We start from the raw sequence: 24,530 nt of genomic DNA on the forward strand, positions 1-24,530 counted from the left end.
TTTTAAAATATATTCAAGACATAGAATATGACAATCAAATGAAATAAGTCATACACAGATCAATCAAATCATCAAAAGCATAGTATAATCAATTCTAATGCATCACTCAAAATTAAATTAATCTTGATTGATCATAACGATACGCATATGCAAGATGAGCATAGATAACATGAACCAATCTTCTTAAACAAACTTTCCTATATAAACAATGATGCAACACAGTAGTCAAACCGACTTAGTATTGAAATTTTACACTTTTCGACTTATTCTCCATAACATAACAGGAATTTTTCCTGTATTTTTTTTTAAAAAAAATAGGTGCAATGATGGCTTTCACACATGAGTAGGTAGCCCTTTTCTTGTAGTACAAATCAAATAAAGTGCAAGAAGAAATTCACATCTATCATTTTTTTTTGAATTTGCATATAATGTACTGAGTCAAACTGGACTCGAAACAAGACGGCTTTCACACTAACTCATTGTAGCCCTTTTCATTGAGCTTTTATAAAAATATATTTGATAACTAAGTATGAGGTCAAACTGTGCAAATCAAAGTTAATAGTGAGCTATTTAAAAAAATATTCATGATATCATGCTCACACAAGAATATATATACGTTATGAGGCATTAAAAATAGATTCATTATTGTAGAAGTCGAGAGAGTGACAAATTCAAAATTGAAACAATATACTACAAGATGACAAAATTGACTATAATAACTCATAATCAAAAGAAAAATCATATTTTTATGTCAAGAGTATAATATTGAATCTAGGAGTGCATCAATTTTTTTATAGCAAAAACTCTCGACAAATCTGAAACTAAAACCAAAGAAAATTTCAGAGTAAAATAAAACCAAAAAAAATGAAACGAAATAATAAGAAACTCGCAAACTAAAACACAAATCAATCCAAAGCACAAATCCCTAAAGAAGTACGAAGATACTGAAATCTCTGTAAATCCAAAAGTTTTGTAAACAAATCACCTTTCTTGACCCATATGGCCTTTGTTTTCATCCCATAAATAAAAGCACTTCTAGGTTTTTGCAAAAGTTTGCAATGAGGTCGAATATGCCCTAGAATGCCACAATGATAGCATGTCGGAACAAACCTTTTTCTACTCACTTTTTGTCGAGGAGTGTGATTAGAGTTTGCCTTTGGTACCGTCGAAGATTCACCAGTTTGTATATTCAAGTTCTGTTTAGAAGGGTTCATCCAGGATTGCTTTGTAAATGCAGTTGTTGGCTTCAAGTATTCTTCCTTTTGTATACCTGCAGAAACAAAAATAGTTTTATTATTATTTGAATTACCAGTATATCCAACACCATACCTGTCTTTTCCAGAGATCTGAGCTTTTAGAATCTCGTCCAGTTTATTCTTCCCTTTTAGAAATGTAACTTCCTTATGCAATCGTTCTAGTTCAATTTCATCAGCCTTCATTTTATTTTTCGCATTGTCAAGTTGTTCAGAAAGGTCTTTGACACGTTCAAGCTCCAATTTGTACTTCTCCTCGAATTGAATTCTTTCTGGTTCAATTTCCTTGAGTCGTTAAAGTAGTCTAAGATTGCTTTTCTTGAGTTTAAACGACTCCAGGTACAAGTCATTATATGCCTTTTGGATTTCAGATTCATCTTCCTCAGCAGGTAACATATCCTGATCATCTGTACTATCAGTATCAACAATAGAGTCAGTATAAAGTAGAGAAGAGGTAAAAGCTACAAAGTTTTCTTCGTCCTTTTCAGAATCATCAATAGATTCATCTGAGTCATCCCAAGTAACTTTCATAGCTTTGCTCTTCCTCTTAAGACGATTAGGGCATTCTTGTGCGATGTGTCCAAAACCAGAACATTCAAAACATTGAACTTTATTCTCAGAATTCTTATTTTTCTGTTTGACATTGTTGTTGGTACCACCTATATTTGAACTCATAGTATTCTTCTTTTTCACAAAGGCTTTGCTTTCATCAAGTTTTTCAGCATTCAACTTGTTTGGCTTCCGAAAGAATTTATTGAACTTTTTGACAAACTTGGTCAACATCTCAATATCTAAATCGTCTTCATCATCCGACTCCTCTAAATTTTGTTCAACAGTGGATAGAGCTATCCTTTTGGACTTCCTTGGTTTTGAAAGACTGGACTCAAATGTTTGTAGATTTCCTACCAATTGTTCAACTTTCATAGAATCGATATCCTTACTTTCCTCAATAGCTGTAACTTTTGCCTGAAACCTTTCTGGAAGAGACCTAAGGATCTTACGGACAATTCTGTTTTCAGGAATTTTCTCTCCTAGGTTGAAACTGGAGTTGACTATATCACTCAACTTTGCATAGAACTCATCAAATGTCTCATTCTCCTCCATACGCAAGGTTTCAAAATTAGTAGTCAACCTCTGAAGTTTTGAAAGTTTTACCGCCATGGTTCCTTCGTGAGTAGTTTCTAAGATCGTCCAGGCTTCTTTTGCTATTTCACAAGTAGAAATTCTTCTAAATTCTTCCGAGGAAACACAACTAAAAATAGCATTTATTCCTTTGCTATTCCAGCCGACTTTTTCATAGTTAGATCTATCCCATGAGTCAATAGGTTTCTCAATAAGTTTTTCATTCACCATATACATTGGTGGTGTCCAACCGTTCACAATGGTCATCCATACTCGCTCATCTATAGATTTCAAATAAGCTCTCATCCTAGCTTTCCAATATCCATAATTTGATCCATCTAGGATAGGGGGTCTAATAGATGAGGGTCCATCTCTATGAAAATCCATGCCTATCTGATCTCTCTCAAAGAGTGAGAGAACCCGCTCTGATACCAATTGAAAAAAAAATAAATCCCTAGACACACGTATGTATCTAAACACTAGGCAATGATCTCGCTCGTTCGCTTAAGTAAAAATCGGAAGAAATATTAAAAACGAAAGCAGAGATGAACACCAAGATTTTAACGTGGAAAACCCAAATGGGAAAAAAACCACAGATCCAAACTCGGATCAAAACCAATCACTATAATAGTAGCAGTTACAAGACTGACTCACAAAACACCCCGTCGATCCAAACGACTTTGTTTCTCTCAGTCTTGATCGCTAGAACCCACGATTCACTGCTTCTTGTGATTGAAGTCTAATCTGAGTAACCCTCGAGATTGATCTTTCGTCTAGATCGCCCTTAAGACGAAAGATTAAATTCTTGTAGATGAGTGAAACCTTGTTGGTAGAAGAACCGATGTAGCTTCAAGAAGTCACCCTCAATAATGTTTCTTCCACCACCCTAGAGTTAGGGTTTCATAATCCTTATATATGATATTCAAGATAGAGCCAAATCCGAGTCTTATCCGTACTCATGATCTTCAAGATAGAGCCAACTCCGAATCTTATCCGTACTCATGAAAGTCCAATATTTTTAAACTTTGTTGGTGCGTTCGAACGGGCTCGAGTGCGTTCGAACGCGACAGCTTGAATTCTTCAGGTTGCATTCGAACGCGTTTGTAAACGCGGCTCTCTGTCTGTGTGAACGTAGTGCCCGCGTTCGAACGCGTTTGTGAACGCGGCTCTCTGTCTGTGTGAACGCAGATTTCGCGTTCGAACTCGTTTGTGAACGCACCGCGTTCGAACGCGTTTGTGAACGCGGTGTGAACTCAACAGCTTTTCTCCAATGATCTTGAAATTCTTCACACCAGTGATATTCTAGACTTGTGTAAAGCTCAAATACATGAAAGAATACACTTAGAATATTTTGTACAAAATTGCCAACAAATAAAAAACCTAACATAGTCCAGATCAGATAATTGGAAGAGATCGAACCTTAGCCTAAGGGAGATCGTATCAAGACGCTAACCAAACCATGACAAATCTTGGTGTTGTATTTACTATCTTCTTTTTAGTTTATTATCTTTTTTTACTTAACCTGTTCAAGTTTTCTAACATAATTATACACATAAGTATAAAGTTATTTATCTACGTTCTCTTTATTTGAATAAAGTTTTGAATTTTAGTATCATTAAAATTGGAGCATATCACTTCTAAACTTGATTTTTATTTTCATATTTAATTTGTAAACTCAATTCATTACCTAGTCGGGCTGACAATATATTTCATATGCTTTAAAAAAAAAGATACAAATATATGCAGATTATAGGAATATTTGCAACCATCCATAAAAGTAAAGTATACGCCATGTTTTAAAAATCATGCACTTAGACATGTAATATCTACAACTATCCAAGTGAGTATATACCGAAAGAAAGTAATTCAAAGATTTTCTAAAAATACTCAACACATTGAAAAGTTGAGGTATTGTTACTATTTTTCACCTTTACTCTGGTTTGACCAAAAAATAACATAAAATCAATAAAGAAATTATAAAAAAAATATAAAACAACATCTGATATAAATATTTTTACTATGCTATTATCTTTATAGCGATCTCTCTAGTTGACATCATATTACTATGAGATCTTATCAAGGACTCATTTGGTGCGATAGCTACTTTAATATAAACCTTTTAAAATTCTTTTATTCTCTCTGCATGTCATAAGTCGGTAAGGTTTTATAATTGATATTAAAACAACTTTTTACCATCCTATATATAATTTATATTATTATTACAATTAAAGAGTACAAAGTCAAGAACTTAAATAAAAATATTTATAAATTTATCTCATTTTACGCTTCACAATCTTTTCTTACCTTAATATTGGAAGAACTTTACATAATTTACTTGAACAATAAAATGCACTAGTATTAACACATAGATATATCATAAAATATATGTGAATTAGACATAGAATAGGTAATAAATTATTGAAAGATATCTAAGTCTACAAAATGCCTTAATTGAAGTAGAAAAAAAGTATAATTCATTGATCTTATTATCTGATAAGATGAAATAACATAGCTAGACTCATGATGATGATTATTTTTCCATAAATATTCTGAACAACAAGAATTATGAAAAACCTATTCATATGGAAACATCTAATTAGTATTATTCTAAAATAAACATAAAATATAAATATGTTAATTTGCTCCACTAATTAAACTATTGTCAATATATGTTTCTTTATCATTGTCAATATCTTCCTCTTTATTAATATCACTATATCTAGATAAAGATTGAGCATGCATATCAAATAGATCTCTAGGTTTTCTATTACCTATATGCATCTCATCATATTAATTTGCTTGTTCATTCAAATAAGAGTTTCAAGTAGAGACAAAGGACACTCATTCTCATCATGTAATATCCAATTGGGATATGCGTTCCTAAATATCTAAGTCTTTCCAAAAGTTACTGCAGTATTTCTTACATAGGCATAATATCTTTATCATCTTTGAGATGCATGTCTAAGTCTTTCCAAAAGTTACTACAGTATTTCTTACTTGTGTGTAGTTATACAACTCTATCAATTATATCAATCACAATATATTTATTTCTCTTTCTTACAACTCTACCAAAAATAGATGCTAAAACATTTGGAAATTGATTACCTAAAATAAAATCTTAGTTGGATATAAGCTATATAATTGATCTAATAAGTAAAAACAATAAATAACATATCTTAGTTGAATATAAGAATACATAATAATTGATATAATTTCATATCCATAATCAAAATCTAAGCTAGATCAATAGCCTGGCCGGCTCACATCGACCTGGGGACCATGGTGATAAATTTGTTGACCAGAAAGAGAAATTTGGGGACCAAGGTGACAAGGGGTCACAGTTCTTCACGACGAAAGGGGATCATGATGGGGAGAGGACCCCGGTGGTGGAAAGGGGACCGTTGTGAAAATTTCGAGGACAACAGTGGAGATGAATGCAAAGAAGAATTTATGGATTGAGAAGGGATTTTCTTATGGATTGAAGGCACCAACAATAAAATTTTAAAGGGTTTTTAGAGGGCTTTTCTTTTAGATTTGGATCCGGGTCTAAAAAGACATATCCACTCGATATGAATCTGCATCCATTATTTTAAGTTTTTACTAATATTTACTAAATGTCGATAAAAATTTGGGGGGATGTTCTGGCATTTTATAAATGACAATGAAACTATAATACTACCATTTCATCCGAAATTAGTAGCATGCACAAATATTTCACTTATCTCCATATGTCATGAATTTACATCTATTGTTTTAAGTTTTTACCCACATTTATAAATGCTGGCAAAGCTAAGATATCATATTATTTCATTCTGAATGTTGGTGGAACTTAGTATTAATGAAATTTTTTTAATGATGGAAGTAGTAATTACTATTGTTGGTCACATTTTGTTACGGTTGCTTTTGCTGAAGATGAGTTTCTATCTGATTTAATAATCTAGACAAAAAATTAGCACAGAACTTGTGAAGATAACTGGGATCAATCTAACTGTTGGATTGATCTAATGCAACTAGAATTACATCGATTGGATGAGTAGATTAAAAGTTATGTATAAAATAATGACCGAAGGTTAGGAGATAGCGGGATGGACGTGGAATACATGGTTAGGATTACGAAAGATAATTATGGTATGGTGGATGAATTAGTGCTTAGAACTAGATAAGGGGAGAGAAGGGTATTTCCAAGTATGGCTGGTTGATCATGAGAGGAGGGAAAAGTGACGGAGGATTAACCTCGGTCGTAGACGAGAACTTAGGTTGAAATACCAAGAGGAAGAAGGAGGAGAGAGAAGACGACTTAAGCCTAGATGAAAACCAATTCTAATATTCAATAATAATAATTGAAAGAGATAGCTTTTCAACATATATAGAGGTTAGCCGAATATCTAAAAACTCTAAACAAATTCTATTATAACTCAACTTTCCCATCGTGCGTTCGGACACACACCGATCAAGTTGAACGACCAAAATGCCTTCTTTGTATGTGCGAATGTAAATCAGGCATTCAAATGGCCGTGTTCGATCACCATCCCTTGCGTTCGAATGCATTTACTAGAAACTATTTTATTTTCATAAAACATAAATAAAAATTGATATAAATTGAAGCAGTTTTATTACGCACCTAAATCAAGAACCGCAACACATTTCTTGTAGTGTCAACGACAAATGTAATTGTTGTTAAAAGCATTGAACATGAAACAACAAAAGTTGTGGTTCTAATTTGCTATAGCATCTTGTACAAAGAAGATGGATGAAGATAATTATCTGAGAAATATATATATTATATACGTATATTTTTTATACATCAGACAACTACATCCATGACCAGGAAAAGAATATTTCTCACATGTTATAACTCTAAACTACATTTCAAATGTTTAGCTGTTGCATTGTATCCCCAAAATTCAATTTCTAAGAAACAAGCACAACATAATCTACTAGAACTATCTTCGGATTTTAAACACTAAGTTGGTCAAGCTGAATGACGACACAATTGGGCGATTCGAGGCGACATATGCTCAACGGGTGATCCTTCTTCTCTTCTACTCATTCTATTGATTTAGATTTGTTTTTCTTCTAGTCACATTGTTGGTGTTATATTTGTTTTTCTTTATAAGTTATACTTGAAACTAATGGGATAGGGTTTGAGTTAAGCCCAAATGATAAACTTAATTGAAAATGTGCCATCTTTTAAATCTCTCTTGATATATTGAATGAAAGGGTCCAGGGCACAAGAGAATATGAGATGATACATGTGTTAAAACAGAAAATAGAGAAGATAGGGTTTTGCTAAGTGGGTAGAAGAAGAATAAGGTGTCATTGGAAGAAATCTTACTACCTTATAAGGGAATTCTGATGCTAGTGTTCATATACTTCTCCAGGTCATCTTTTATTCTCTTCAAATGTTCATACACCTCTTGTTTTTCACCATTGATAGGTGAGATCTTTGCACTCATCTCTTTCTTTTCGTATTCTACCAAATGGTGAGATTGTAGCTCAAAGAATAATTTTCTTTTAAGAAGCATGTCTACTTGTCTTTAGTGTTATATACAGATGATTTATATTTTCCTACACATAGTGAAGAAGTTCGCTAGAGCAAGGCCACATGATTTTTTCAAATTTGAGTTATCCACGTAAAATTTTTGGCATAATTATATTTGCTTGGGTTGCTATTGTTCCATTGTGTTGATTACTTTCATTTTTACTTTCTATAAGAAATTGGCGTCTCTCATGTGATTGTGCGGAGCCAAAGAATGTCTATTTACTTAATAAAGTGATATTAGAAGCTTGGTTAGAGATTTCTATCGTGCACTAGCTTGGTTAGAAGTTTCAATTGTGCATATCATAATGGGTTTGAATCCAAAGCAAGAAAGTGATCGCTGGACAAATAGCAAATATTGAACAATCTAACATACAGAACATAGGTTAATATAAATGGGACTGATCATATATACCTAGTAGTTCCAATAAAAAAAAATGTACTTGTGGAATATGATGTTATCTTGTTTTAGATAGAATTAAAATATATATATATATATATAGTTAATTACACTTAAACCTATGAGTTATTGCAAGTGTTTACGTTTCCATGAGGCAAAGTAAAATTTGAAATGACCATCTGTATATTAAATCTTCTCGGAAGAGTTTTAATAGAAAAAATAAACAAATAAATGAAGGAAACGATTATATATATATATATATATATATATATATATATATATATATATATATATATATATATATATATATATATATATATATATTCATGTGCCAAACTTTTTTAACTGACAATCATGACTAACTCACAATCATGACTAAGTACAAGAAAAGATTTGTATTTGAAAGATTTATAAACTCTATCTTCGTAAAATGTAGTTGCTAATCATTTTAATCTAAAGATGTCACATTGTATCCGATCGACAACAAGGCGTTGCTTGTTAACATAGTACAAGGGAATCGTCTATATTCTTCTGAGTGACATCTTTTAGAGGGCGAAAAACCATACGCCACTCTTATATACAAATATGATCAACGAGAAGTCTCATCAGATGTTACGTAGCTGTACTCTCAATGGAGCGGGGAGGGCGAAATGCCACTTCTTCACAGGGAGTGGTGAGAGCCATGTCGTGGTCGAAGCCGAAGCATTCCTCGGCAGATGAGCGCAGCAACGACAGGAACTCAGATGGGCGAGGTAGGAGATTGGAACCACGAGTCTGCTCCAGTTCCTCCAAACATAGATTGCAAAGTGACCTTTAGGCACATCTGAATGTCGACCACCTTCGTAACCCTCTAAGCCTTGCCGCTTCCTCCGGAGGCTCGAGCAACGCTTCGGAACATGCATGCTTAAAGCCAACAGACCGGAAGATTTGTTCTGTTTCAAAATATCCATTAATCTCTTCGAACGGCTTGCTTATTAACCCGGTATATATGTATTTTTTCTTACAGTTAATGACGTAGAAGGGAGTTGGAGAGATGGGAAAGATTGTCGTGGGTGTATATATATATTGATGGAAAGAGTGAAGAAAAGGAGAGGAAAAGAACAAGGCATATGGTGGTACACAAGATGGAAGAAGGATGTAAAGGAGTACAGGTTGGGAGTTGGGTGGGGACATGAACACAGTGGGCCCATCTTCTTATGGCTTTGTTACCTTTGTCTTTAACCTCCAAAGATCTCAGTTTATAACCTCCAAAGATCTCAGTATCGAAGGATACGTCCTAGTGGTGCGACTTCACATGCTCTTGCCTGGAGAAAGGACTCGCCACCTAATAATTAATTTGATGAACTTGCTTGGTTTGGGACCTCTGACCCACATGCAAGGACTCCTATAGCCCTAGCTTCTCTTGTCCTTCTAAGTACTACGCTACTGGCCGGCTTCTGAACATTTATTAGAAAATGACTGTCATTTAGTTAGATGAGACATGTTACCTCACAAACTGTTGCATATTGTCTCATTTCTGATAGATTGGAGCTTTCTTTGTCTTGCGAAGATTTTGAACCTTTGATTCAAATATTTTACATTCTATCCAGGAATATTAGAATTGTACTGAAATGAAATGTCTCGGAAGCCAGACGCTTTTACCTTAAGATTGATATGAAGAATTTGTTATATATTCTAAAATAAATTATATATAGGCAAAGTCAATATTGCGAGGTTGAAAGAACTTATTCCACTGTACTGTATAGTAGATAGAGAATAACCAAGCAAGCGTCTGAACGTTGTGAGGGAAGGAAAGAAAGAGGCCTTTTCTATGCAGCTAGCCCCTTGTATTCGGTAGCTTATGATAGGATTCTCTCGCAGCAAGAAAAGCCACAGAGGTCCTTGCAATATAATAAAGTCTTGCATGTGGCAAGAGGTCCTAATAGTACTGAGCAATTGGCATTAGGGGGCCCAAACTATCAAAGTTGCTTACTGGTGCATATATAGCTTCTTGCATTACCTCATGCCCTATGGACATAAAGTTTATGGTCCAGCCTTCTTTGTCACATTTACAAAATATTGCTTCTTTAGAAAAGCAGCAAATACTAGCCATCATGAATGACGATTCTAGCATTTCATATCCAAAGATTAACTAAGAACATTGGAAGTTTAAATCAGGATATGAAAGAAACATGGTCCTGTCTGGACCAAAGCAAAGAGGCATCGAAGCCATGCATTTCGGCACAAAGTCCCTACCCAACTCCCAAATTGTCTTCTGCGCCCTTCCACCTTCTGCCCCACCAGCATGGCCATATGCCTTCGTTTCTATTTCTCTCATTCACTGTCCTAATTGCAGTCATGCGTATAAATACATCCCATTGCTCTTCCTATTCTCCACAACCTTCCTAGTTCTTTCTTTCTTTCTCTAGTTACTTGCTTCTATTTCTTAGCTTCTTAGGAAAACGGAGATAGGAAAGAATGGCCATGGTGAGAGAAAGCAAGATCTCACAAGTAGCAGGCTTGAAGAAGATCCTGAAGCGTTGCCGAAGCCTTGGGAGGAGGCAGGATGATATGGATGTCCCTAAAGGCCACTTTGTTGTTTACGTTGGGGAGAATCGGAGTAGATTCATAGTGCCAATCTCTTACCTCAACCACCCGGAGTTCCAGTCCCTCCTCCACTGTGCTGAGGAAGAGTTTGACTTCGGCTATGACATAGGTCTCACAATCCCCTGCGAGGAGATCACCTTCCTCTCCCTTACGTCTACGCTCCGATGAGAGCTAAACTGCCTAACTGTAAAGATTAAAAGAGCCCTCGTAAATTCTTGCAAATTATTTGCATATACACGAGTGGCGTGTAGTTTTGCGCCATGTAACATCTGATTATTTGGGTCAAGGGAAATAGAAAGGACTAACTAATTCCTCTAATTTAATGGAAATCTCTGAGTTTTTGACCAAATGGGTCTCCTCATAATTTTTTCAGTCTATCTATTAAATTTATTACCAAAAGGCCTGTTTTCAGTAGCTCAACTATTCATAAGTTAATAATAAAATTGTTAAACTATCTAATAGTTTATATAGAAGATAAATTAATAAATTTTTTTATTGATTTAGCTATTTATAAAATAATAAACAATTCAATACTTTATTAATAGAAAATAATACTCAATCTTTTCTACCTAGTATGTTGAGCACTCTATCTATTAAACATTAAATACATAAGATGCAAATGCTGAACTGTTCAATATTTTATAGATAATTTTAATAAATAATATTTTATGTGAAAGTTGGACTTCAAAGAAACTAATCACAATATTTGGTGGGACTATTTGGAAGATGCAACAAGGATTTGGGGGTTTCATGATAAGTAGTTTGGGTGGAGTATGATCTCTGTTGGATCTATTAATGTTAGCTAAAATGCTCAGCTGAATAACAATATCAGATGCAAAAAGGGCCTGAGGCAGCGGGATCCTTCAGTTCTTTTCCTCTCTCAACTTATTGCTTTTGGTTTAAACATAATTTTAAAAAAAAGCTAAGCAAGAGGGGGTGATTTAAGGGCAAATTAATACTAATTTGATTAGCGGAGGGGTTATTAATGTGCAAAATGTAGATGATAGCTTGGTCTTCTTAAAGGACTAGGAGAAAGCGAATACTATCTTGAAGTTTCTATTATACTACTTTAAAGGCATTTCTGGATTGAAATTAATTTCTCATAAAAGTTCTCTTGTTTGGTTTGGAAGTGTTGAGAGTGAGGGTCAGCAATATGCTGAACTGTTTAATTAACATTTAGAATCTCTCTGTGTGAAGTATTTGGGGCCTCTTCATAATAGTAAATTGCATAAAAAGGAAGGGTACCCAATTATTGAAAATTTGAGAAGCGGCTTACTGGTGGGAAAGGCTAGTTGCTGTCTTTGGATGATCGAATTACATTAATTATTCCTGTGTTAAGTTTGATATAGTTGTATTACGTCTCTCTCTTTAATTATGCTCGATTAGGTCTATCGGAAAATAGATTAGATTAGAAAGAGATTTCTTTAGAGAGTTGTTGATGCCGATAAAAGAATATTATTTAGCAAACCAAAACTGGGTATGCAGAGGAAGGAGTATGGTGGTTTGGGTATCTTGAATATCAAAGAAATGAATTTTGCTTAATTGTGAACTGATAGTTGAAATTGCTGTCATCTGAGCAACAGTTGTGTGCTCAAATTGTTTGCGATACATGAGAAGAGAAAAGTTTAAATTGTAGATTTCTAGTAGGTTTCCGTTGCGGTTCTTAATTTAGGTGCATAATGAAATTGTTTTAATTTTTATTAATTTTTATTTATGTTTTAAAAAAATAGTTTCTAGTAGGTGCGTTCAAATATAAATGGATGGCGATTGAACATAGTCGTTCAAACGTCTGATTCGTGTTCGCATATACAGAGAATATATTTTGGTCGTTCGAACGCTATCGGGTGCGTTCAAATGCACGACGAGTAAGTTGAATTGTAATAGGATTTGTTCAGGATTTTTGGATGTTTGACTAGCCTCTATATATGTAGAAAAGTATTATCTTTGGATTAATTATTGAATATTAGAATTGGTTTTCATCTAGGCTTAATCCATCTTCTCCCCCCCTCCTTTCTCTCCCTTGGTATCCAATCTAAGTTCTCATCTACGATTGAGATTAATCCTCCGTTATTTCTCTCTCATCTCTCTAGCAACTAGCCATACTTGGAATTTCTCATCTAGTTTCAAGCACTAATCCCCTATCATACTATAATCAATCTTCCATAACTCTAACCACGTATTCCATGTCTCTCCTGCTATTTGCCTAACTTTAAATTATTATTTCATACATAACTTTTGATCGATTCATCCGATCTTTGTTATTTTAGTTGTGTTGGATTTCTACTTCATAGAGGAACAATATATATAAATCTCATACCAATCTAACGGTTTGATCGATCCAAGTTACCTTCGCAAGTTTTGTGTTAATTTTTGTCTGATTATCAAATTGTATAGAAACTCATTATCACCAAAAGTGACCATAACAGCTTCTCCCTTTTGGAGGAGAGTATTACAGATTGGGCCTATATTTCACGTTCGGTTGTTTCGTCATGTTGGGAATGGTACTCAGCTGAAGATCTAGACTGATATCTAGGTTGGGGAGTGTTCCTTGGCAACAAGATTCCCTCACTTGTTTGATGCTGTCTGGGATGAACATACAACAATTGTTGAGACCTAAAATGGAAGGAGATAGCATATTAAATATTGGAAAAGCTTGAGTGACTAGTTACAAGCAAAGCGCAACAATTATTTCATTTTTTGGGTGATTGGCAGGTTGATAACAATGGCAAAGACAGTTATGGACAGCAGTTTAAATGCAGTAGTATTTTCATTGTGAAGTCTTTGTATCAATTTGTTAGGTTTTTTATTTGTATCAAGTCATTGTGAAGTCTTTGTATCAAGTGCGTTCGAACGCGGGCATTACATTCACACAGACCGAGAGCAGCGTTCACAAACGCGTTCGAACGCAACCTGAAGAATTCAAGCTGTCGCGTTCGAACGCACTTGGGCCCGTTCGAACGCACGTGAGATTAAGTTAGGTCGTTCGAACGCACTCGGGCCGCGTTCGAACGCACCTATGAAGTTTGCAATTTATTGGATTTTCGTGAGTACGAATATGACTTGGATTTGGCTCTATCTTGGAGATCATATATAAGGATAGTGTTGCCCTAACCTAGGGAGTTGAAAAAGATTATTCAAGGAGACTTTTTGGAGGCTACATCGGTTCTTCAACAAACAAGGCCCTTCGCATCTACAAATCTTAATCTTTCGTCTTAAGGGCTATCTAGACGAAAAATCAATCTCGAGGGTTACTAAGATTGGACTTCAATCACAAGAAGTAGTGAATCGTGGGTTCTAGCGATCAAGACTGAGAGGAACAAAGTCGTTTGGATCGACGGGTTGTTTTGTGAGTCAGTCCTGTAACTGCTACTATCATAGTGATTGGTTTTGATCCGAGTTTGGATCCGTGGTTTTTTCCCGTTTGGGTTTTCCACGTTAAAATCTTGGCGTTCATCTCTACTTTCGTTTTTAATATTTCTTCCGACTTTTACTTAAGTGAACGAGAAGTATCATTGCCTAGAGGTTAGATACATACGTGTGTCTAGGGATTTTTTCAATTGGTATCAGAGCGGGTTCTCTCACTCTTTGAGAGAGATCAGATAGGCATGGATTTTCATAGAGATGGACCCTCATCTATTAGACCTCCTATTCTAGATGGATCAAATTATGGATATTGGAAAGCTAGGATGAGAGCTTATTTGAAGTCTATAGATGAGAGAGTTTGGATGGCCATTGTGAACGGTTGGAGTCCACCAATGTACATGGTGAATGATGAGTTAGTTGAGAAACCGATTGAGTCATAGGATAAAACAGATTATGAAAAAGTTGGCTGGAATAGCAAAGCAATAAATGCTATTTTTAGTTGTGTTTCCTCGGAAGAATTTAGAAGAATTTCTACTTGTGAGATAGCAAAAGAAGCCTGGACGATCTTAGAAACTACTCACGAAGGAACCGTGGCTGTAAAACTTTCGAAACTTCAGAGGTTGACTACTAGTTTTGAAACCCTACGTATGGAGGAGAATGAGACATTTGATGAGTTCTATGCAAAGCTAAGTGATATAGTCAACTCCAGTTTCAACCTAGGAGAGAAAATTCCTGAAAACAGAATTGTCCGTAAGATCCTTAGGTCTCTTCCCGAAAGGTTTCAGGCGAAAGTTACAGCTATTGAGGAAAGTAAGGATATCGATTCAATGAAAGTTGAACAATTGGTAGGAAATCTACAAACATTTGAGTCCAGTCTTTCAAAACCAAGGAAGTCCAAAGGGATGGCCCTATCCACAGTTGAACAAAATTTAGAGGAGTCTGATGATGAAGGTGATTTAGATGTTGAGATGTTGACCAAGTTTGTCAAAAAGTTCAATAAATTCTTTCGGAAGCCAAACAAGTTGAATGCTGAAAAACTTGATAAAAGCAAAGCATTTGTGAAAAAGAAGAATACTGTGAGTTCAAATATAGGTGGTACCAACAACAATGTCAAACAGAAAAATAAGAATTCTGAGAATAAAGTTCAATGTTTTGAATGTTCTGGTTTTGGACACATCGCACAAGAATGCCCTAATCGTCTTAAGAGGAAGGGCAAAGCTATGAAAGTTACTTGGGATGACTCAGATGAATCTATTGATGATTCTGAAAAGGACGAAGAAAACTTTGTAGCTTTTACCTCTTCTCTACTTTATACTGACTCTATTGTTGATACTGATAGTACAGATGATCAGGATATGTTACCTGCTGAGGAAGATAAATCTGAAATCCAAAAGGCATATAATGACTTGTACCTGGAGTCGTTTAAACTCAAGAAAAGCAATCTTAGACTACTTCAACGACTCAAGGTAATCGAACTAGAAAGAATTCAATTTGAAGAGATGTACAAATTGGAGCTTGAACGTGTCAAAGACCTTTCTGAACAACTTGACAATGCAAAAAATTAAATGAAGGCTGATGAAATTGAAGTAGAGCGATTGCATAAGGAAGTTATATTTCTGAAAGGGAAGAACAAACTTGACGAAATTCTAAAAGCTTAGATCTCTGGAAAAGACAGGTATGGTGTTGGATACACTGGTAATTCAAATAATAATAAAACTATATTTGTTTCTGCAGGTATACAAAAGGAAGAATACCTGAAGCCATCAACCGCATTTACAAAGCAATCATGGATGAACCCTTCTAAACAGAACTTGAATATACAAACTGGTGAATCTTCGACGGTACCAAAGGTAAACTCTAATCACTCTCCTCGACATAAGGTGAGTAGAAAAAGGTTTGTTCCGACATGCTATCATTGCGGCATTCTAGGGCATATTCGACCACATTGCAAATTTTTGCAAAAACCTAGAAGTGCTTTTATTTATGGGATGAAAACAAAGGCCATATGGATCAAGAAATCTGATTTGAAATGTTATGTTGTGCATACTGCCTTGAAAGCCTTAAATTCTGAATTGTGGTATTTAGATAGTGGCTGTTCAAGAGATATGTCGGGTGACAAGTCTTTATTTTCTAATCTCGAAAAACATGAAGGGGGAGTTGTGACATTCGGAGATGGTAACTCATCCAAGGTAATAGGTAAAGGAAAGGTAAGTACTCCAAGGATTCCTAGTCTCGAAAATGTTCTTTATGTTAATGGCTTGAAAGCAAATTTATTAAGCATCATTCAATTTTGTGATGAAGGTTATGAGGTAGAATTCTCTAAAAATGATTGTACTATTCTAGATCATGATGGTAATGTTATATGTTTTGGATCTAGAATATCTAATAATTGCTATATTGTTAGAACTTCACATAATCTGAAATGTAACAAGACAAAACAATAGCAATAGAACATGTTGAGACGGAGAAACAGTTGGGTGATTTGTTACAAAACCTTTTGATTTACAGAGATTTCAGTATCTTCGCACTTCTTTAGGAATTTGTTCTTTGGATTGATTTGTGTTTTAGTTTGCGAGTTTCTTATTATTTTGTTTCATTTTTTTTAGGTTTTATTTTACTCTGAAATTTTCTTTGGTTTCAGTTTTAGATTTGTCGAGAGTTTTTGTTATAAAAAAAAATTGATGCACTCCTAGATTCAATAATATACTCTTGACATAAAAATATGATTTTTCTTTTGATTATGAGTTATTATAGTCAATTTTGTCATCTTGTAGTATATTGTTTCAATTTTTGATTTTGTCACTCCCTCGACTTCTATAATAATAAAATTTTAATGCACTCATAACGTATATGTATTCTTGTGTGAGCATGATATCATGAATATTTTTTTAAATAGCTCACTATTAACTTTGATTTGCACAGTTTGACCTCATACTTAGTTATCAAATATATTTTTATAAAAGATCAATGAAAAGGGCTACAATGAGTTAGTGTGAAAGCCGTCTTGTTTCGAGTCCAGTTTGACTCAGTACATTATATGCAAATTCAAAAAAAAATGATAGATGTGAATTTCTTCTTGCACTTTATTTGATTTGTACTACAAGAAAAGGGCTACCTACTCATGTGTGAAAGCCATCATTGCACCTATTTTTTTTTTTTAAAAATACAAGAAAAATTCCTGTTATGTTATGGAGAATAAGTCGAAAAGTGCAAAATTTCAATATTAAGTCGGTTTGACTACTGTGTTGCATCATTGTTTATATAGGAAAGTTTGTTTAAGAAGATTGGTTCATGTTATCTATGCTCATTTTGCATATGCATATCGTTATGATCAATCAAGATTAATTTAATTTTGAGTGATGCATTAGAATTGATTATAATATGCTTTTGATGACTTGATTGATCTGTGTATGACTTATTTCATTTTATTATCATATTCTATGTCTTGAATGTATTTTGAATTTCTAGAAGTGCATCTCCAAAGTCTATTGATCTTGATTGATTTCGTGTAGTTTTAAGTTTTGATCACGTTAAAGTTAATATCTTGATGTTTTTTGTGCGATTGAATGTGATAACTTGCATTTTTAAGTGGAAGATCGATTTCACTTAGGGTCTTCGTGGTTTCTAGAATTTTTGGATTTTTTTTGTATTCTTTGGGCGTATGTTGAATCTTGCGACTTTTTTCCTTCTCTAGAATGCCTAAAAAAAGCTACAGTTACCAAGAAACCAAGGCTGCCTTCTTCACCTACCTCGACTCTGTGTTGACGATTCTTCATCGTCAGTTTCCTCCGAGTTCCTAGTCTTTGGCATTTGTGCCAAAAAGGGGGAGAGTGTCTCAGTGTTTAAGTGTCTAGGTGTGTAGGGGGAGTATGGGCATAGGGGGAGTTTAGTGGAGTTTACTTGATGGTTGAACTTGGCATTTGAAACTTAACTTGAAGCAATTGTGATAACGTGTGTTTAATCTTTGTCTGTTTAAATTTTTGCTCTTGTGATAACTTGTGTTTTGATTTTTTTATTTCAAGTTATTTTCACTTGATCTTGGATTTGTATATGTTTCCTTGCAGGGATTGATGTGCAAAATATTCTAGACTTGTTGATTGCTCAGTTTGAAGTCATTGTAATATCTTGTAACCTAAGTGTTTTGTCACAAATTGCCAAAGGGGGAGATTGTTAGGTTTTTTATTTGTTGGCAATTTTGTACAAAATATTCTAAGTGTATTCTTTCATGTATTTGAGCTTTACACAAGTCTAGAATATTACTGGTGTGAAGAATTTCAAGATCATTGGAGAAAAGCCGTCACGTTCTCACCGCGTTCACAAACGCGTTCGAACGCGAAATCTGCGTTCACACAGACAAAGAGTCGCGTTCACAAGCGCGTTCGAACGCGGGCACTGCATTCACACAGACAGAGAGCCGCATTCACAAGCGCGTTCGAACGCGGGCACTGCGTTCACACAGATAGAGAGCCGCGTTCACAAGCGCGTTCGAACGCGGGCATTGCGTTCACACAGACCGAGAGCAGCGTTCACAAACACGTTCGAATGCAACCTGAAGAATTCAAGCTGTCGCGTTCGAACGCACTTGGGCCCGTTCGAACGCATGTGAGATTAAGTTAGGCCGTTCGAACGCACTCGGGCCGCGTTCGAACGCATCTATGAAGTTTACAATTTATTGGATTTTCGTGAGTACGAATATGACTTGGATTTGACTCTATCTTGGAGATCATATATAAGGATAGTGTTGCCCTAACCTAGGGAGTTGAAGAAGATTATTCAAGGAGACTTTTTGGAGGCTACATCGGTTCTTCAACAAACAAGGCCCTTCGCATCTACAAATCTTAATCTTTCGTCTTAAGGGCTATCTAGACGAAAGATCAATCTCGAGGGTTACTGAGATTGGACTTCAATCACAAGAAGCAGTGAATCGTGGGTTCTAGCGATCAAGACTGAGAGGAACAAAGTCGTTTGGATCGACAGGTTGTTTGTGAGTCAGTCTTGTAACTACTATTATCATAGTGATTAGTTTTTGATCCGAGTTTGGATCCGTGGTTTTTTCCCGTTTGGGTTTTCTACGTTAAAATCTTGGCGTTCATCTCTACTTTCGTTTTTAATATTTCTTCCGACTTTTACTTAAGTGAACGAGAAGTATCATTGCCTAGAGGTTAGATACATACGTGTGTCTAGGGATTTTTTAACAATTCTTAAGCAATGGACATATTTCTAGGGTGGTGTCGGTTGTGGCTCTTGAAGTTTAAAGCTTTTCTATGTCTTGCCCGCAATAATGGTATTCTGCCAAAGATTATCTCGTAAAAATGAAAGTGGTGATCCTAACTATGTTAACTATGGTAGAGCTAAAAGTGTTTCTCACCTACGTTTGAGGTTATACACATTAAGAGGTCTTTAATAGAGTCTAGGCTAGCTCTATGAGGGGGACATTTTTATTCGATAAAACATAAATGAGGTGTAAGGAAAATAAGTTAGGATTAAAGTGTTGGTGGAGGAGCTGGTGGGCGACATGCATTTGGTGCACTTGGCTAGATAGAAACTACAAAATTTTCAAAGTAACAATAACTTGTACACAACTAGTGAGTACTCGTTTCAAAAAATTAATGGTTTGCTTCTCTACTGAGTAGGGACAAAAATTGTCGAGGTGTACAAGCATGCAAAGTTGCTGGTGTAAATCTTCCTCATATTGTTCTAGTTTCTGTCTTTTGAAGCAATTGTATGAATTATAGTTATTTCTTTTTGAATTGTGATGGCAATTGCGGTTGTGAACTATGTCTGGTCTTTTGTATCTGCTGTGTGTTATTTTTGTTCCTTTTGGTGTGGTAGGCAAAGGTTTTAGTGATCTGCTATTTTTGTTTATATAGTTATGTGGAGTGTTGCTATGGTTGCTGAGGTTTGTTTGGGTTTGCGACTCTATCTTTGATACGGTTGGGTTATGTCTTATTTTGCTTCATAACGAAACTAAGCCTCTGGCTTTTGCTAAAAAAACACATTTGAATTAAATGGATGGAGGGGTTGTAATATTTGTCAAGAAAGTTAATTGGATAAGAAAGTTCTTTTACCTTTTCATTTTCTTATGTTGGGATAAATTTCTTAGAGATCAGCTATTAACCTTGTGTTGTCTAAACCAAAGTGCAATTGTTACTCTTATCTATCATATTTGATGATACCAATTAATGACTAATTTCTCTCATCATAAGACTATTTATATGACAAAACTACTCCTCGTGTCAAAAGTGACATTTCACCATAACTTAACATGTTAGGGCAAAATTATTATTTTGTCTTTCCGTTAATGGCAACTCACTCTTAATCGTAAATGGGGTTAAATACTTAAATTGATAGTATATAAGAGTTTCATGCGATTAAGCCAAACCACAAGGAGTAAAGTATAATTTCTCTAATTTCTTAAATCCCAAGGTTTTTATGAACAATTAAAACTTTTAGGATAATTTTACTTAAACCCTCTGAATTATCATTCTTTTTGAGTAATCCCATCTAGCAATTTTTTGGCATACAAAGACCCTTGAAATATTGAAAATCTCTTCAGCAATCTTTCCATTAGTTTTTTGTTATATTTTCTTTCCAGGTGTCATATACAAGTTACGTGAGTAACTATATGACATGTTTATCATCTTATTTTCTTTAAATATACCAAAATACCCTTGACACCATGGACGGGTTGAGATAGAGTAGCAGAAGCTTGGCGGTGGAGGTCGACGTCTGAGTTAGAAGAAGACCAACTCAAACTACCTCTCTGCATAGAAATGCTTGACGACCAAGTGGTCCTTTGAATTATTATTATTATTATTATTATTTGAGTAAAATGAGCTATATTCAACTAATGTCCAAGCCCACCAAGGCTAGCCCTGAGAGTCCCGGGAAAGGAGATAACAAAATTCTAGGCTAAAAGGGCCAGAATGCCCAAGAATACACATTACACTGGATTCACGGCCTTGGCTAGCTACCTAGTCAGCTAGTCTATTGGCCTCTCTACTTACATGCACGTATTTGACCTCCCTAAACTCTATCGTCAGTTTCATGTAGTCCGCCACTATTTGCGTAAGTCTCCACGAACATTTGGCTTATTTTCTCAAAATTTTCACTGCCTATAGGCAGTCCGGTTCCACCACAACTTTGCTCCATCTCTCCACCTGGCTCAGCCCTATCCTTACAGCCCATAGTTTTGCATGGAGTGGGGACTCGGGCAGTTTTGCATGGAGTGGGGACTTGGGCGGCACAGGTTCCCATGCAGCTAGCATAACGGCACTAGAGGCTTGCCTTACTATTATACCTGCACCACTTTGGCTCGCCGCCTATACATAGGACTCATCCACATTCAACTTCACCCATCCCTCCTTCGGTGGTTGCTATCTGGTCGGTTGTTTGGTAGCGGTGTGTGGCGGTTTGTTTGGTTCTAGCCAATAGTCTAAAGCCAGCATCACCGCAAGATGGGTGGCCACCCGAGCTAGGACAGCAGTGCCACCAAAGACAGAAACATTCCTTTTCTTCCAGATTATCCAAAGCATCATCGCAATGAGACCTTTGGTTCGAAGGCTATCGTTTATAGCAACGTCCATTAGCCAATCCTGCTTCACTTGAGCACAACCAAGCCCAGATTCCTTTTTTATCTCCATCCAAACCCCTTTCACATAATCACACTCATAGAAGAAGTGTGATATCGCTTACTCATGGTGGCCGCAAAGGATGCAGTTCGTATTTGGCTTTATTCGAAGCTTGTAGAGGAAAGCATTAGTAGGAAGCCTATTCCAAAACAATTTCCAGCAAAATAGCCGGATTCTGGGTGCAACAGGTAGCAACCATAAATTTTGCCACCCATCCCAATACTCTTGCCCAGTCGACTTAAGGTATGTGTATATGGATTTAGTGTTAGGCTGGCCCAGCATGTGTGGCTCGCAAATCTATCTGCCTCTATGTTAGGGTCCCCTAATAGTGCAGTCTCTATATTAAAGGCTAGCTCCCACTCACCATAGCTCAGGATCCTAGCCTTATTCCATCTTTGACCAATCTTCACCTCTGCCACTATTAGATTGCTATCCAGCAACTCAGGATGCATGACTCTTAGTTGCCTATTCCATTGGATGGCTGACAGCTAAGGCTCTAATGTTGCTTTGGTGGTGCGCCTGTTTCCCACTAGTTTGCGACATCCTTCCTTAATTATATTAGCAGCATGCATGATGGCATCCTAGAGCTATAGTTGAGCTGTCCCATGGGTCGAGTTGCCCGTATTTTGCTAGTAGGATCTTCACCCAAGGTACATTGGCTTGGCTGAGCACTTGGAATAGGAGCTTGCCATGGTGAGCCGTCCTGGTTTCCTTCAGGCTTCCAACTGCTAACCCACCTTCCTTTCGGGGTCTCATCACCATATCCCAACTAATCAGATGGATGCCCCGCCCCTCCTTCTTGTTCTAGAGAAATGATCTAGCCTTCTTTGTAATCTCCTCAAGTAGCGAGTTCGGGATCCAAGTGCTGCCTAACCAATATGAGGGAATTGTCATCAAGGTTGCGTTGACCAGTGTTGCCTGCCCCGCTGTTGACAGCAGCTTGTGCTTCCATCCCGCCAGCTTATGATCAATACGGTCCAGAATATATTGGTGCTGACGTACCTTGATTCTCTTGCCAGAGATCAAGACTCGGAGGTACGTGAATGGCATGGATGCAATTCTTAGCTCGAGCACTCCACAGATTTGGATGCCTACATTAGCTTCAAGGTTTCGAGGGAGATAGAGATCTGAATTTTCATAGTTAACCTTTTGATTGGTGATAGCCGAGTATTGGCTGAGGCATAGGTTGACGCTTTCTGCACTTGAGGGTGTGGCCTCCACCGTGAGTAGCAGGTCATCAGCATAGAGATGGTGTGTTAAGTGTGCTTCACTAGTTTGGAACCCTCTCAACTTGTCGGAGAGCATTTTCTCCTCTAGTAGCCTAGTGAGGACTTGAGATACAAGAATAAAGATGTAGGGCGATAGTGGGTCACCCTGCAACAGGCACTGATGGGATGGATCCATCAAGATGGCACTCTGTTCAACAGGATGGCAAATCTAGGAGAGGAGATACATGTATGGATCCATTGTCACCAGAGTTTTGGGAAGCCCATGTAGAGTAGGGTTCCCTCTACCGCCTCCTAGGACACTCGATCGTACATCTTCTCCATGTCGAACTTCACCATCATCACTGGTGAGGCATATGTGGTGGACATCATCTAGTGTGCGATTTCTTGTGTCGGCCTTGGATAAACGCTGCTTGCTCAGGCCCGACGAGCTTGGGGAGGAGGTTCTTGAGCCGTTCGACCAAGATTCGAGAGATGACTTTGTATGCCACGTTGCATAAGGCAATGGGCCTATAGTCCTTCACTTAGGTCTCGCGCTTAGGCACCAGCATAATGAATGTCTGTCCCCATCTGGAAGGTAGCGAAGTCAAAGTGAAGAATTGTTTCACCGCTCGCCATAAGCTTTCCCTCATGTAGGTCCAGAATCGCACGTAGACCTCTACTTGGAGCCCACCTGCCCTGACTTGGCGATTTCCCACTGGGGAGACTCCACAATGCCTCCTTGATCTCCTCATCTGTTACTAGAATAACAAGCTCATTAGCTTCTTCATTAGAGATTGAAAGAAGTTTTGGCCACTCGATACGAGCTGAGCTATCGGTAGCATTGGGTCCCCACAACTTCTCATAGAACTCCGTTAAAACTCCCTTGATCTGATCAGGCTCTTGCATCATCTTCATCTTGGAAGGCCCTGCGAATGTGGTAGCGCTAGCAACGGATGGTAGCTGAGAGATGAAGGAACTTGGAGTTGCGGTCTACCCCCTGAACACATCTTAGGCGAGACCTCTAGAGCCACCTAAGGTTGAGTTGGTAGCTGAGTTGGTAGTCTTGTAATTATATAGACTTCTTAGAGTCTAGAGGTCCGAGTCGCCGAGGAGGCCATGGGCGAGGTCCATTGAATCACTGGTCAAGCTCTTATAGAAAGGTGTACTTCTCTTTTGTAATCTCATACAGCTTGCGAAGCCAAATGGGCTTCTACTTGCTAGAAAAGCTTGATAAGTCTACGAAACGATTCCTTGAAGATTTGGATTTATTGTAGGAAGCAGTTTGCATGATCGAGGAAAAATATTTACCAAATATTTTTTCGTCGTCAGAAAATTACGAAACTAAGTGGAATTGATTTGTAACTTCTTGATATATGTTTTTTGTATTTACGCCCTTTACAGATTCGAACTACAACTAGAACGAAAATA

General features: G+C 36.6%; 1 protein-coding gene across 1 annotated transcript; it reads left to right on the top strand.

Moving 5' to 3' along the window:
* The first annotated feature begins 10,623 nt into the window (after positions 1–10,623).
* LOC140775285 (auxin-responsive protein SAUR50-like) lies at positions 10,624–11,212 on the top strand. Its single transcript, XM_073118488.1, has one exon. The coding sequence runs from the start codon at positions 10,772–10,774 to the stop codon at positions 11,066–11,068; it is 297 nt and encodes a 98-aa protein (XP_072974589.1). The 5' UTR covers positions 10,624–10,771; the 3' UTR covers positions 11,069–11,212.
* Positions 11,213–24,530: the final 13,318 nt, after the last annotated feature.

The sequence above is a fragment of the Typha angustifolia genome, chromosome 2 (assembly GCF_048772165.1).
Source record: "Typha angustifolia cultivar Huaian chromosome 2, ASM4877216v1, whole genome shotgun sequence".
NCBI classification, from domain to species: domain Eukaryota; kingdom Viridiplantae; phylum Streptophyta; class Magnoliopsida; order Poales; family Typhaceae; genus Typha; species Typha angustifolia.